Genomic DNA, 15,557 nt, shown 5'->3' on the forward strand with positions numbered 1-15,557 from the left:
GATCTTCAAGTTGAACATGCCTAAAGACTAAAGTAAGTTTTACACTACTTAGTTTCTAGAACATAAATAGTTTTACACCATCAAGTTTGAGTTGAGTCTCATTCAACAAAATCTCTTTAGTTTATAAATGAGACCAAAAATGCATTCTCAATTAACTGCTTATTATTAATACTGGATTCATATGGGGCCCGCCATTTTACCATGCTGATTACTACTTCAAACAAGCACCATTCCAGCACCAATCATTACTATTTAATTAGTTATTTGTTGCTTGCATGGTACTTGAAGTTGTAGTTTATAGTAGGCTAGCATTTGTACATGCCTCTAGCAACCACTACCAGCATTTTTTTCTTTTCTTTTTCAATTAGGCCTATATCTCATTCGAAACTGCAGATGTTTTACTGCATTGTAACACAATAATTGATTTTCAGACGAAATAGTACATTGCGAAATTATCAAACATTAATTATATAAGTATAACATGCCAATAACGGCAAGGCCAAGGGGAATGTTAACATTTATATATTTTCCCTGTTTGCCATTTTATTCATGAACATAAAGCGATGTCAGAACGGAGTTTCCCCAAGACTCCGCCATTTTCAATGTTTATGATTTTGAGGGATCCATTTTTTGAGACGCCACAAAAAGACAGATTTCACTACACAAGAAATGGTAAAACAACCACCACATATTTTTCTGTGTTGATAAGTAAAGGGTGTTGTTAATGCTACTGTAGTGTGAGATTCTGTCGAAATTCCGACAGTGAGTCGCATAGAACTAGTGACTGTCTGCAGTGACACACCACTGACATTCTCATGCAGCAGACAACATCTTCAGTTCAACATCTCACTCTCACTACTCAGTGTGTGAACACACGGTCACACTTGACAAGAAATCTCATTCTTACCTTGACAAATAACCCCACTCACGGCAAGCAGAGTAACCAAAAGGGCCTCACATGCCCACCTTCTCCTTAGTAACATCTCAGTATTTTCCCTCCACTTGTTTGACGGTGTTGTTTTCGCGAATTATTCACCAAGTAATTAAAAATCCGAACAGGTAAATTCCTTCGTTCTCCTCTACAAAAATGGCCGTGCGGTATAAATCCTTCTTGTCGACAAGCTTCGCAATCGTTCGGTCGCGATCGGTCGGTTTCAGGAAAGTCTTTCCCAAAATAGCACAAATCCAAAGGTGACGTTATGGACGAATTCATTTACCCTTGTAGGTGTGTAAGTAATGGGAGGGGAATAAAATTGTGTTTGTTTCCCTATTTTAATATTCATACATGTATTTCTAGCAGATACAGATACATTTAAAGTATTTGTTAAATTGTTATTAATAATTATATATATTTAAATTTTGAGATACAAACGATTAGTTATAACTAATTATAGTGTTATTTGAACATAGTTACCCATCAATGTTCGGTTACATATTTATTATCCCCTTTCCATTTAGCTTGGACAGTTGACCTTTGTTATTGATTGGTTTTTCCGTGTTGTCATTTCCTCTATTACTTAGTGGAAACTTGACGTGGGCTCAGTTTCGCCCCTTTCATTGTCAATCCTGTTTTCATACAAAAACAAAAACCATCAGCCTAGCAACCCTTTCCCCTAAATAAAGGAAGTTGGTAATTTTAGCTCTGGTATGAAAGTGACAACCAATTTATATGCTTTGACTATTAAACACTACGGGGAGTAATGTCAAAAGACGGAACAGCCAAAATGGTGGATGTATACAAAACAAGAACACCTGACTGCCTTGGTTGTCACGCCGCGGCGTATCGGCACTTTCCTTCAAAGAGATTTTATAAAAAATGAAATTGTTTTCGGTCGGTGTCGTAGTTAATTTGTAATTTCGATAAAATAATTTTCATGCATTATTTACGCACTTTTTTTTTGACAAAATATAATATGTCAAATTTGTCTTCACCTGTCGTCACCAAGGTGACGTTTCTGCTAGCCGATTTAACAAAAAGCAAGGTTTCCGGAATATAAATATAAGAATGAAACATTTAAACCTGCGGATATATACCACATCCCTTGATTTCGTTTCTAAGTCGTCAATTGGCTTCGCTTTAAATGATTATGTTTTTTAAAACTTAATTGTTCGCGTCTATTTTTTTTTATATAAATCAAAATAACATTATTAATGTTTTTCAAAGTGTCTGTAATTACCAATATTTTTGTAGTGTTCTTTAATGCTTTGTTAAGTTTATATAACCATTATTACTTATTGTAAGTTTTTTTTTTTAATGATTGTTCAAGTTTAAAAACATGTTTTTGTTTTGTATGGTTTGGGGGTTTTTTTTCTCAATGTATTTTAATGGCTTTTTTTCGAGTTGTTATAGTTCTAATGACAATGTTTTCAAGTGTCCCTTTTTAAAGAGTGGTTTTGGGTGTTACCCGTGCCGTGATTTAAACTTATTTACACATTAAGTTATTATCTATTGTGACGATTCCGGAGGCCGACTCAACGAACCGTTGTTCAATTGCCCGGCAACCTTGAACTGTGTAATACGCGCTAATGAGGCACCCCAAATGCAACCAAGCGTGTGACTGCTACACACAATTGGGTTGTCAACTCAATCTATTCGGAATTATGTTAATGGGTGTAATTTACATCTTTCATAACATATCCAGCGGTATTTTGAATGAACAACTTTAAGGCAATTTATACATTTGGAGTTTGGAACCGTTTTAATCCTATATAAATGAAGATGTCACATAGTTTCAAAAGGTGGTCGAGTTTTTTAGATATTGCCAAAAAACCGGCCGGAGCGATGTCCATGCAGGAAGAAATAATCCTTTATAATAGGAAAACACAATCTGTGAAATTCAAACTTTTGGATGGAGCATAAAAAACTTTTATCCTTTCACAGAACCACGCAGCTTCGAAGTTAAATGTTTCTCACAATCCTCCATAAACGCTTTATGTAGGCTTTTCACCAACCCAAAGGTTGTTTCAAACGTATACCTCTCGACAATTTTTTTCTGTTTAAGTTTATTGTTTTTCATTTGCGTAAAATTAAGAATGTTGTAGTTTGCCTTTTCCATTCATAAAATGAAAAATAACTTACGATACAACGATACCGTTCCCAAATAACACTACTTTTTTGATGACATTTTTCGCAGTTCAGGTTTAAGAAAGCGTCTTTATTTATCGGTAATATTTGGATGAATGAATACTTTCCACTTATGATTATTATTAAAATCCTAGAGGCTTCAAGAGGCTTTCTGTTCAATTAGTCCTTGAATTGAGAAATAATTAAAAGATACAAGTTTCATTCGACACAAACAGGCGAGCCGCGGTCTTTTTGCTTCTTCTTACAAAAAAGGCACAACAGAATGTGTTTACGTTTTCCAGGTAGAGATCTTTATACACACCAACCACCAACAAGAACTGACATCTCAAAACATTCACGTGTGGTCTTAGGCGGCAACCGATAGAATTTAGCAACCAATGTTTGTCTGAACGGCCAGCAGCTTGCCAGCAAAAAGGAAAATTGCCACAAATTGAACATTTTGAAGTTAATTTTACGTTAAAACACAATCAAAGAAGTTTGAGTTAATTGGGTTCGGGAAAGGCGCATATCCCAGGGGGATTTTTGCAAACAACTGATGTTGATTGCTTCGTGATTTGAAAAAACAAGACGCATGGTTTGCTACGACGTGACGCAGTGTGGAAAGATTGGGAGTAATGCCGACAGAGGGCGCTATCAGTGTTAGACTTGATCATCTCAAATCGCCACTATTGATTGGCTTAAACTTTCACACAAAGTATACATGAGACAGACCGTGACGTCACATCTTTACAAAACAGCGCTCTTTTCCCACGGCGCATGAACTTTCCGCAGACACGATTTACACACATTTAACTATTTTATGGAGATTACTTAGTCTTTTGTTTTCCTTTTTTCGTTCAGCTGTTTATTTTCACATTAAATTCTCAATTTAAATGTAACTTATTTAAATGAAACTTTTTCAACAGACAAAACAAGTTGTAACTGTTTCCATATGTATTTCAATGGGATAGAGGAAACAGAAAAGTTTTGACAAGCCAATGTATGAACACATTACTGCCAATAAGAGTCTAATAGGTTTGTTTCTTAAGGAAATGGCCAGAACATAGCCACTAAAATTAAACCTTTCCTAATGACAGCAACCACAAGTATTTTTTTAGCAACCTCTAAATATACAATACACTCAAGTATTTAAAAGTTTACAAGTTAATTTTCCTATAAAAAATATTATATTATTATCTTTTAACAATCAGCAAACAACTAGTTTGCCACACTGATGATTTTAATCCGTATAACATTTCTGAGTTTAATTTAGTAATTAATTAATCAGGAAATTATGAAAAGAAAAGGGATTCCAAAAATCCTTTTTATTCTTGTACCAGAAATTTGTAAATAACCCCAAAGAATTAAATAGATAGAGAATGCTAGCCCCATTTTTGTCTTCAGTCTGCCAAGCACGCCCTCTATGTCAACAGCTATAAGCCTTTTTGAGGTATGGCGGACGTGATACGCGCGGGTCACACGCCGTGACTGATGCCACGCTCACCATGTTGGTGGTCATTAGGTTTACGTGTAAACGCAGCGTCGCATAAATGCGCACTTCACTAAATAACATACGTTCTATTTTTATGGTCAATACGCACAAATTTACCACAACTTTACAGTGTTGTAGCATTGTGTCCGCCATATCTCAAAAAGGCTTCATTATGAAGGGCAATATTTACCAGATCAACCAATGACTCAAATTTGCCTCATAACTTTTTGAGATATGGTAAACAACAACATACTAAATTTTGGTACATTTGTTCTGTTTACACCCAAACCAATGAGCGCACTGTTAATAGACCTTTATCACAGTGTGGCCATCTTGGTTTTACTCCATTCCAACTCACTGTAACCAAACTGAGGCTGGACGAAATAATAGTCTGGTGCCATGTTTGCCGATGAATGTTAGCATTAGATTACTGTTATGGAAACAAGGTACATGACCAAGATGGTGACAGCGTGATAAAGGTCTATAGTATCCACACTAGACATAGTCCCCTGGCTTTATTCGCAATGATAAAGACAGGCACTGCCGGACTCAAAAGAAGTGTGGACCTGAGAACAAGTCAACATAAATAGGGACTTGAAACACTGTGTGGGCTTACACATGTCTACAGTGTTGGACACTTTCGGTAAACAGTAATGTCCAAGGCCCACACTTCGTGTATCACAATTATATAAAATAACAAACCTGTGAAAATTTAGGCTCAATCAGTCATCGGAGTCGGGAGAAAATAACAGGAAAACCCACCCTTGTTTCCGCGCATTTCGCCGTGTCATGACATGTGTTTAAAATAAATCCTTAATTCTGGATATCGAGAATTGATATTGTTTGAATGTTTTCTCAAAAAGTAAAGCATTTCATGGAATAATATTTCAAGAGAAGTCTTCTTTTTTTTTTGTACCGAAAGTGTCCAATGGCTTTAAAGAATAGAATTTTAAAGGAATGTCCACACAGTGAACTGCAATCCAGAGTTGTGTGTGCGTGTACACCTTTGTGTGTTTACTCTGAATTTCCGTCCGTGTGATTTCGGATGCAACGTCAAACATACATCTGGCCGGCGGGCAAGGCTGCTATCTGACTTAGGTGTGACGACCAATGTTCACCAAATCTCAAAAAGTGTAACGTCAGCAAAGATTGCCTCAAAGCTATGCATAGACCATAGAGTTATATATAAAAACTAGAGGGCGCACTAGCCTATCTACGCGCTCTGGCATGCGCGCAGGCGGCCATTTTCTAAGTTGACAAAACTGGCATCTCACAGCGTGTGTTTGTGCGGCCATTTTGTAAGTTGACAAACAGCATCGCGTGAGCGTTCAATAAAAAAAAAACTCAAACGTGTATTTCATATTCAACGCGCGTGCAGAATGGCGCGCTTGTCATCTTGCGGTCCCGTGGCGTTTGTACACGAAGCATCACTCGTGCGCCCTCTAGTTCTTATATACAACTCTATGGCATAGACTTACTACAAACATAGTTCTCTATTTCTATGGGACAAAAATAAAGCACCGGAATGACTGTAAAACAAGCACCAAAATCTACATAAAGCAAACAATGTCAGTACTGTAATGAATTACACACAAAAAGTTGTATCCCTTCCACTTAAATTATTGCAAACACACAAAAAATAATACTTCAAAAATTAAACGTTAGTTTTTTTCTTAGAAATTTCTTTTAGTAAAGCCATGGATGTCCCAAAGTCATGTGAAAAAAAAACATTAATCCATTGCACACATTTTTTTTCAATGGAAAAGTCCATGTTGAGAGATACTACGGACTAGGGCAATATTTGGTTTGGGTAATTTTGTCTGTATACACCCAAAATAAAACAGTGTGCTCCTAAGGTGTTCGCCATATCTAAAAAGGCCAACTACAACATTCCTGAAGTTGACACATTACTATGGCACTGCATGTAGTTGGTTTTGGTAAATTTGTCTGTATACACACAAAATAAAACAGTGCACCATATCTCACAATGGCTAATAAGAACATTCCTAAAGTTGACACATTACAAGGGCACTATTTGGTAATTTTGTCTGTGTATAAACCCCCAAAACCCCCAATAAGACAGTGCACTCCTATGGTGTTTACCATAAAATCTCAAAAGGGCCAATTAAAACACTCTTATTAAAGTTCTGACTTTTCAGACGCTCTGTTATTTAAAGCTAATTATTGTTAGTTTCTTTGAGGAGATGAAGCTTCAATGGCTCCATCCAGGCAAGAGAAAGAATGAGAAAGAGGGAAAAAAAAGAGAAATGAATGAAACAGAAAACCTTACTTGAATCATCTTTGCATCAATCAAACCTAGACACCTAATACTGGTTTGCTGGATTTAAAAGAGGCCAAGAATCATACAAATCATTCAAGTTTAATTTTGGGTTGAATAAAGATTTGTTTAACTAGAGCGGGACTTAAACCCGTAATCTCCAGATTATTGTGCCGTGATCTACCAACTGAGCTACCTAGCCCTGATGTTTCATTTGTGCTATTTTTTTTGTATCAGAGTTTTCAAAACTTTTCAGTAAAGGCAGTGATAAATAAAGAGAAAGATAGCCACTGAAGGTAGCGAGTTAAAAGGGCAAGGCAAACATCGCGGCCATAATACAGCAGCCATTTTCTAAACTGACTTCATTTCGAGGCTCAGGTCCAAAACAGTCAGGTTGCCATAATAAGTTAGCAGTAGTCCAGGCAGGATGTTGGCCGTATTCTCCTTGGTGCCAGACGATGGTGGTGGTTAAAGCTTAGAGGACCACTTAATCACTTGCTTGCTTGTTGAACTTGAGAACCAGCAACTTCTAAAAGCTTATCCCCTGAACCTAGGGTGAAAAACAACGAAGACATTTGATGAAAATCAGGAATTCTATCCATATCATAATTGATTGTACAAAATATTGCTGTTTCGGTGTTGGTTCACAAGATCAGTTCTCAATTCTTTTTTAGAATGTCAAAATGGTGTATCTCGCTTTAAAGCCATTATACACTTTCGGAACAGAAAAAAAAAAGTTAACAGATTTACAAATAACTTACAGGGTTTACAGACTTCTCTTGAAATATCATTCCATGAAATGCTTTACTTTTTGAGAAAACATTAAAACAATTATCAATTCTCGACAACGAGAATTACGGATTTATAGTAAACACATGCCATGACACGGCGAAATGCGCGAAAACAGAGATGGGTTTTCCTGTTATTTTCTCCCGACTCCGATGAACGATTGAGCCTAAATTTTCACAGGTTTGTTATTTTATATACAAGTTGTGATACACGAAATGTGGGCCTTGGACAATACTGTTTACCGAAAGTGTCCACTGGCTTTAACATGACAGGGACCATACTATACTAAAGACAATGGACACCAAGACATAGATTAACCCAGAAGGGTGTCTGGGAGCTTTTGGTCGGACACACTGTTAAAAACCTTACACCAAGACGTAACATTAGAGCACGGATTGCTTTCAAACAAAGAACACCTTTAGTGGATTGATTTTGTGGAAGTGTCGTGGCCGAGCGGTTAAGAGCACCGAGTTCAAACTCTGGTGTTTCTGATCAGCAGAGTGTGGGTTCGAATCCCAAGCCGTGACACTTGTGTCCTTAAGCAAGAAACTTAACCATTGCTTCGTCCTTCAGATGGGACGTAAAGCTGTTGGTCCCATGTGTTGTGCAAACGCATGTAAAAGAACCCAGTGCACTTATCGAAAAGAGAAGGGGTTCGCCCCGGTGTTCCTGTACCGATCGGCAGCAATATGCGCCACAGCATCTTGTAAAGCATTACATTGCTATCAGAATTAGGTCTCATAATTCAAACGTAGTCCCACAATCTGGCAGGAAATACTGTTACAGCGCCAGGAGCGTCACTGGGTGACGGACATGTGCGCTTTATAAGAAGCCACAATTATCATTATTATTATTATCGAGGGCACTTCTTGTTATTCACTTCACTACCGCCGAGTGAGTACTAATATGTCTCAACACTTCGACTGGCTTGCTCTAGTCATCGTCAGGTAGTAGTAACTGAGAAGTCTCCTGAATTCTGAAAATCTACTCTGCGTTAGTAGAATATAAAGCAAGACAAGTTCTCAAAAGAACATAATCTACCTAGCAAATAGATACACATGGTGTTACCATAAACCTGACCAAATATGTAATCTAAATCTGTTTATACAAGGTTCAAAAAGAGAAATAAATTCTTACCAATACTCCCCGTGACTTTTTCAAATTCATTGAGGGCTTGACTGGAGTTGGTGGCAAGAAACTCAACTTCTTGTGGTGTCAACTGTGTAAAGAAGTCAATAATCAATCATTGAGAACCTAAAGGAAAGACTTGGTATTGTTCAGTAATGAGGAGGGATCTGCTACCAATTGTGACGCAAACAAGCAAAAATGAGCTGTTTGTCGAACCAGGTAACTTTCTATTTTGGTTAAATTCAAATGATGATACATTGTTTGGTTCAAAAGTTGTGACAGTAGAAACACCAAGAGATACGAGAGATGGAAATTGAGAAAAATGTTTTTTAGGTCGAGTTTAAGGTTTATTGAACATACATTGCACATTTTCTTCCAATGATCATTTTAACCTTTTTTATGTTATTTATCAGGAAGGAAGTTGCCATACAAAATTTGATATATTTTGGCTTTAAAATTAACCATAATATATATTTTTGAAAATGTCACCTCGTAGGCCTGTTTTGTCTTGTTTCTGCACAGTGATATTTCCGACAAACAACTCATTTAGCTTGATTGCAGCACAATTATTGATCGATATTGGACTTCTCATAACCAGATCCCTTAGAAATGCAACTAGGATGCCCAAACTGGAGATCGAAACGGCGGGAATCCTTTGCATAATTGTTTTTTTTACATACTATCTTTCGGTTATATGAATCAGCTATAATGTCTTTGTTACAGTTCATTTGAAGATTAGACTGCTGAAACAGTTAAATGCATGTATAAACTGTATCAGGACTAGGGAAGTTTTATTCTCATTTTGATTCTGGTCTTGTCCACAAATTTCTAGTTCAGTAAAAATGTTGAGCTACAAGTCTTGTGGAGTTTTTCTCCCAAATTTGAGCCCTGATCAGTTGGCAATCATATGAGTTAAGCCCGGTACATACGTGTACTTCCTGCGAATGCGAATGCGATACGAATTTTAACCAATTCGCCAAGACTAATTCGAACAGTTGAACTGTGCTCAACTCCTGCATCATTCACTGCGAAAACAGCCATGTGAGGTAAAAATTTGCTCCGTATTTGCAGTATGAACTGGGCTTTAGGGTCCTACCTTCTCTCCTAGCTTCCTTAGTGCTGATAGAATCTCTACTTTCTGTTGTGTGTAGCTGTCTTGCGATAGCTTCTGTACTTTACCGTCTCTCTCCACCTGACCGGAAAAAAAGCAACGCCGGATCATCAATAACAATAAATTTCCCAGAACTCGAGAAAGTACTGAGTATACAGTGCTTAACACTTATTGGTGTAAGGGTAAAAACAAATTAAATTCTTTTCTAAGTATTTCTAATGATCCCTTGCAAACACCGCCCCGCAACAATGCACATCTACCATGTTCAAAATTTGGGGAGGCAATACCTATGCATACATTTTGGTTGACAGGATAGGTGCGTGTAAGTGCACTGGGCTTTGTGCACAGAGTCAATTGATCAATGTGAGACTTTGAAAAGCAAGGTGGCAGCAGACTTACTGGGTATTCCATTGTTTACGTAGTTCTGAGCATGCGCAAAAGGCCCAATTTCATAGAGCTGCTTATAGGCACAAAAAGGAGCTAAGCACAACACAGGTATGCTTACCAGAATAAGATTACCAGCCAAACTGCAATGTCACATGTACAATTGGTGGCTGGTATACTGCTCAATGCTGCTAAGCAGAATGTTGCTAAGCAATATTTTCTGCTTAAGCAGCTCTATGAAATTGGGCCAAGGTCATCAGTCTGCTGCCACCTTGTGTCCCTAAAAGTCTCCCATTCGCATGTATCAACATGTCGATTAGACTGGGCCCCTGTCTTTATCCAGTGATTCCATTAGATACAATGATATTGGATAAACGTGCACAGTGACATGAGCTTTACATAGATGCCTAAACAGTTATTCCTGTCACGTCCGCAATAGAATTGGACTGCGTATCTATATCTGAAATGTATGGGTCAAAGGTCAAAACACACGCCGGTTTTGGCTGGTTTTGAAGCCGGTCTCTGGCGTTATTTACGAGCCTCGAAGTGTGACGTCAGATGTTCAGGCTACATGTCGATATGTTTAATAATGCACAGGGAGAACCCTGGTCTTGATGGGAAGGTATACACCATGATGTAATGAAAGAAGTCATTGTTTTTAAGACAAACCTCAGCTAATCTCTGTCTCAGCTGTCCTGGTTGCTTCTTGGCAAACATTCGGATCACCTCAGGGGTCTTGAAGGCCTGACTGATTGCTGCTTGGATTGCCTGGAACAAAACATAGAAATATTGAACGCTTAGAGTAAAATAGCTGAATACAACACATACAACATCCGACCATTTAAAAAGCACCTTTTCGACAAGATAAAAGTGCTATAGACCAATCCGACGAAACAAAATTGGTAGCGCCCTCTATTGAAAAAACTAACAATTGCGGTGTCTTTTTGTGCACAATCTATGCACTGAAGACACCGCAGCAAATGGCGCACGGTGCTCAACACTTGCGCACCCGGTGCGCGCCCGGATCGGTCTATAAAGTGAGCAAACCAATGGAACTACTAGATACAGATTAGTTTTAAGAGATTTTTGAACATTGGCAAAGAGTTACAATTTCTAATGAATACTGGGAGGATGTTCCACATTTGGGGAGCAACACAGGTGTAAGTCCGGTTGTGAGTAGATGAGAGTGTTCCGATGGTTTGAGTGTTCAGTTAGGCGTGTGGTGTCGCAAGCTTGAGCGTGGCGGTTGGTAGAGAGCAAGGCAAGAAGATGATAAGTAGCCCGGTGCTATTCCTAGGAGACATTTAAACACAGTTACCAAAACTTTGAAAGTTACTCTCTCTACGACATGGTGGAATGGAACAGTCCAGACTTCAACAGGTGACTACATTCTTTGGTGAGGTTTGCGGTGAACCTTGTTTAAATCTCTCTTGAGTAGTGTTGGTTCTGAAAAGAACCGGTGGTTGACAACTCAACGTTTCGATCAGTATGCTCTGATAGTCTTCAGGAGAATGTACATGGTGAAATGGAACAGTCCAGACTTCAACAGGTGACTACATTCTTAGGTGAGGTTTGCGGTGAACCTTGTTTAAATCTCTCTTGAGTAGTGTTGGTTCTGAAAAGAACTCAACGTTTCGATCAGTATGCTCTGATCAGGGGTGAGAGTCATTACCAACGAAAAAGTCTGAAACTTGGATACAAATTCAAAGGTATGTTGGAATGATGGCATTTTAACCTTTTGGTAACCCCTGTGGATATACATGTAGATTCCAAGGAGCTTTGGGAAACAGTATCCAAAGCACTAGAGAAGTAGACCAATGAGCAGGATTTCTTCATTTGTGGAAAAAAAATATTGTCTAATTTTCTTCACCAGGCCGACATAAAAAGTCTGAATTCAGACAAAAGTCTGAACGATCTCATCCCTGTCTGATAGTCTTCAGGAGAATGTACGCAGTGTTAGCAGCAGGGTATTTTTTTCGCTTCTTCTTCAGTTGCATATTATGTGTATTTTTAAATAATTTTAAGTAAACATTGGCTATCCTGAATGGCCCCGAAGGGTAAATAAAAGGCTAAAATACAATGATCCTCACAATCTGCATTCCATTGAGCTCATCGACCAGCGTCATGTTTCCGGCCATCATTTTAGTGAGGGACTCCTTGAAGTCTTGTAGCTGTTCTAACGTGTCTTGCTTTGTTTCTTCGTACTCGTCGTCATCCATGTCTTCCCTGAGAGAAGAAACAAAAGTCAAACCGACATTAATCAATCAATCAATCAATCAATCAATCAATCAATCAAAAGTAGTTTATAGAACCACCTCATCACAAAGAGTTCATATTATTTTTGTTACATGTTTCTGGTAATGCAACCAAGAAATGAAGCATCCTTGGGTAGCATGATTGGTTGGCTTGTGCTCGCTTCTCCCCAAGGTGACCCCTGTTCAATTCCCGGCCAGGGCCATATGTGAGTTGAGTTGTGCGTTGGTTCTCTGCTGTGCCACGAGGGTTTTCCAGACCATCAGGTTTTCCTCCCTCGGGAAAAATCAAACACTTTCGATCTTGGCTGTGCTCCGTGGTCATAATGGGTTGATGTGGCTGGCAGCCAACCAAAGGCGCCCTTGCATGCCTGCTTCTCGAACACATTGTAGCCGCGTCCTTTCGCAATTCAGCTTTTGGCTGCGAGTAAGGATGATTAGCCCCCCAAATTATTATTACTACTATAAATGAACTTAATCATTATATAGCTCTTAAGCCACGGGAAACCAGTAAACAAGGGTGCTTGCTATGTGAACCAGAAACAATGGGGTTAACCACTACTCTTCCTTGATAAGAGTTTTTGGGTTCTATTACATGCACTACCAATTCTAGTAGGCCTACCTAGGAACAACAGGTTGATGTCCCAAAAATTTGCTCTTATTTCTAGCGCAGAAGCAAAAGATGAATGGTTTAGTAAAAAGCTGGCGTGAACAGGTAAGCTTTAAGGTGTCTTGAATGAGGTGAGTGAGCTGGCATTTCTAATTTGTACAGGAAGCTTATCCCACATTTTGGGGCCATTTACGGAGAATGATCTCTCTGCACAAATTTGAATAGCGAGTTCTGGGCACAAGAAAAAGGGAGCAAGAGACAAAATGCCTTTGCCCTTCTCCTTTCCTAAAACGAGGCATACAGGCCTGTTAAGTATCAGGCCTACTTGACCATTTCAGAACCTGCAAATAACTAGTGAGTGGTATAACAGTAAAAATTATAGACGATGTGACCTATGTTTACATTCAAACCGCCCTCTTTTGACAAAACACTATATACGTCATGTTTCGCCGGGCACTGAGTTGCGTAGTCATGGTAAGATTGCATACACTTTCTAGCCGGCTGCCAAAACACAAAGGTTTTGCCTGGCGGTATGCGCACGAATCATGTTATGGTTTTCGAGTGACGTCAGAGGTCACATCGTCTATAGCAGTAAAGAGCTCATTGACAACACAACATCACTACCTCGCTTCTTCAAGATCAGCCAGCTGAGCTACCAAGCGATCTAGTTGCTCTTCCATGTTCTGCTTCAGCTTGGTCGTCTCTGACCGCCCACGCGACGCCATCTTCAACAATTTCCAAAATCACAAACGCCTTGTAGGCCTAGTAGAAACTAAAGTCCTCACTTTTAAAGATCTGCAACAAAAGTCACCCAAAACATTTCACCTTACTTGGGTAAAAACAAAAATACAGCACAGCTGTTTTCACCACAAACCATATATAATACAGCTGTATATATATGGTTTGTGGTGAAAACATTGTCTTAGTAAACATGTAGTTAATTGAGGGTTACGACACGTTGTTGATTGCAACTACTGCCCTGGATTTCACAAAGAGTAATGACTAGCCATACGTTTTTAATATCTCCTAGGACTAGTCCTAAGTTAGGACTAGTCTTAACTCTTTGTGAAATCGACCCCCTGAACTAGTCATTGCCCAATGTCAGTAACCCAGTACATGGAATATGGAATCATAGGATAGGAAAACAGGTTTTTTTCCCCATGGGATTCTTCCTCTATCTATAGAAACTGTTTGGTTTTATGTGGTATCCCATCGATGAAGTGTTAACTATAATGTCAATGAAAATAATAGTTGCGATAACGTAACCCTCCTCCCGAAGGCTCCGTTGTCGGGAAGAGGGTTTCTGTTGGGAGGAGGGTTACGTTATCGCAACTATGAAAATTACTGCCATGACTGGGTTTGTTTTGTCAGCAAACTCCCACAGGACAGGGGAATATAAACGCCAAGCTGGCAATCTCTCTCATACATACAAACATTGGTGTATCGTCAATGATTATGAGTTGCACAAATCAAGAACGTGTGATTCAGGAACTAGTCGACAATTTAAATTCTAGTCATTGTGAAATCAGTGGTTAACTGGGGGATTCGAACCCACAACCTTGTGATTGCAAGTCCCGCAGTCGCTGGACCACAGTTTGTAAGATTGGCAACTCATCTCAATCACTGAGCCTTGAATATTTAATTATAGTTCTAGAACTTAGATTTACTCATTATGCCACAAACATCTCCACATTTTTATTACCACTAAAAACAGATCATGAACAGATTGGCAGATTTTACTGTGTTTTGTTTTGTTTTGACAAAGCTACATCGATTTCACTCTTTGTAAGTTTGTTTCTGTGAAGTGTTTGAATGCATTTCCACCAAAAAAGAAGGAAGCACCTGACACAGTTAATGGAGGAAGGAAACTGCTTGCTCTATGATTTATTTAATAACGCAACTGGCACAGTGCCACAGTGCATGGAGTATTCACCGAGGATAACTTTCCGTATGGCGATCAACACCACCTTTTCACTCTTTTTTTACAAAAAGGGATATCTCATTGAGGTAAATTAGATACTATATTATTTCATATCGAATGAAAAAGTGGTGGCGCCATACGGAAACGTTTTCCTTCACTGACACTGACAGGTAGTCCCAATTCAGTGACCGAGTGCTGATGATGAGTCACGGTGCGTGAGATGGTCAGCTGGGTAGTGAGGCAACAGACATCAGAAAAGTATAGGACTCAGTCATCAGAGTCAGAGCTAGGGACTCAGAAAGTAGAAAATGCTAAGGCCGGTCAGAGGCCCGTGTGAAATTAGTTAACAGTGTGTTTACTACAATATGCAGCAAATATACCTCACCTTTATTCTACAGCTAGAAGTTCAGTCTCAGTCGCGGAATTTCTGTCATAAATCGCGTACTATTCGCCCTATTTTAATACAAGGAAGGACAGCATGAAATGTCAATCGCAGACGACTTCTTGCGAAAGTGGTAGGCTGTTAGG

General features: G+C 38.9%; 2 protein-coding genes across 3 annotated transcripts in view; both read right to left on the reverse strand.

The window, feature by feature from the left end:
- The window catches only part of LOC139950280 (calsyntenin-1-like), a 95,606-nt gene extending 94,475 nt beyond the window's left edge, over positions 1-1,131 (reverse strand). For both annotated transcript variants that reach the window (XM_071948902.1, XM_071948901.1), the window contains exon 1: positions 908-1,131. In XM_071948902.1, coding sequence (XP_071805003.1) covers positions 908-983 — 76 coding nt within the window. In that variant the 5' untranslated portion in view covers positions 984-1,131. The remainder of the gene's footprint in view (positions 1-907) is intronic.
- Positions 1,132-3,563: 2,432 nt separating this feature from the next.
- On the reverse strand, positions 3,564-15,548 carry LOC139950791 (protein LZIC-like). Its single transcript, XM_071949601.1, has 7 exons — positions 15,415-15,548; positions 13,733-13,903; positions 12,337-12,472; positions 10,916-11,014; positions 9,848-9,943; positions 8,761-8,842; positions 3,564-7,384 (listed from the first exon to the last, which is right to left on the reverse strand). Exons 2-7 carry the CDS (start codon positions 13,831-13,833, stop codon positions 7,326-7,328), a joined length of 573 nt encoding a protein of 190 aa, XP_071805702.1. The 5' UTR covers positions 13,834-13,903; positions 15,415-15,548; the 3' UTR covers positions 3,564-7,325.
- Between the last annotated feature and the right edge of the window lie 9 nt (positions 15,549-15,557).

This window comes from Asterias amurensis, chromosome 18 (assembly GCF_032118995.1).
Source record: "Asterias amurensis chromosome 18, ASM3211899v1".
Lineage (NCBI taxonomy): Eukaryota > Metazoa > Echinodermata > Asteroidea > Forcipulatida > Asteriidae > Asterias > Asterias amurensis.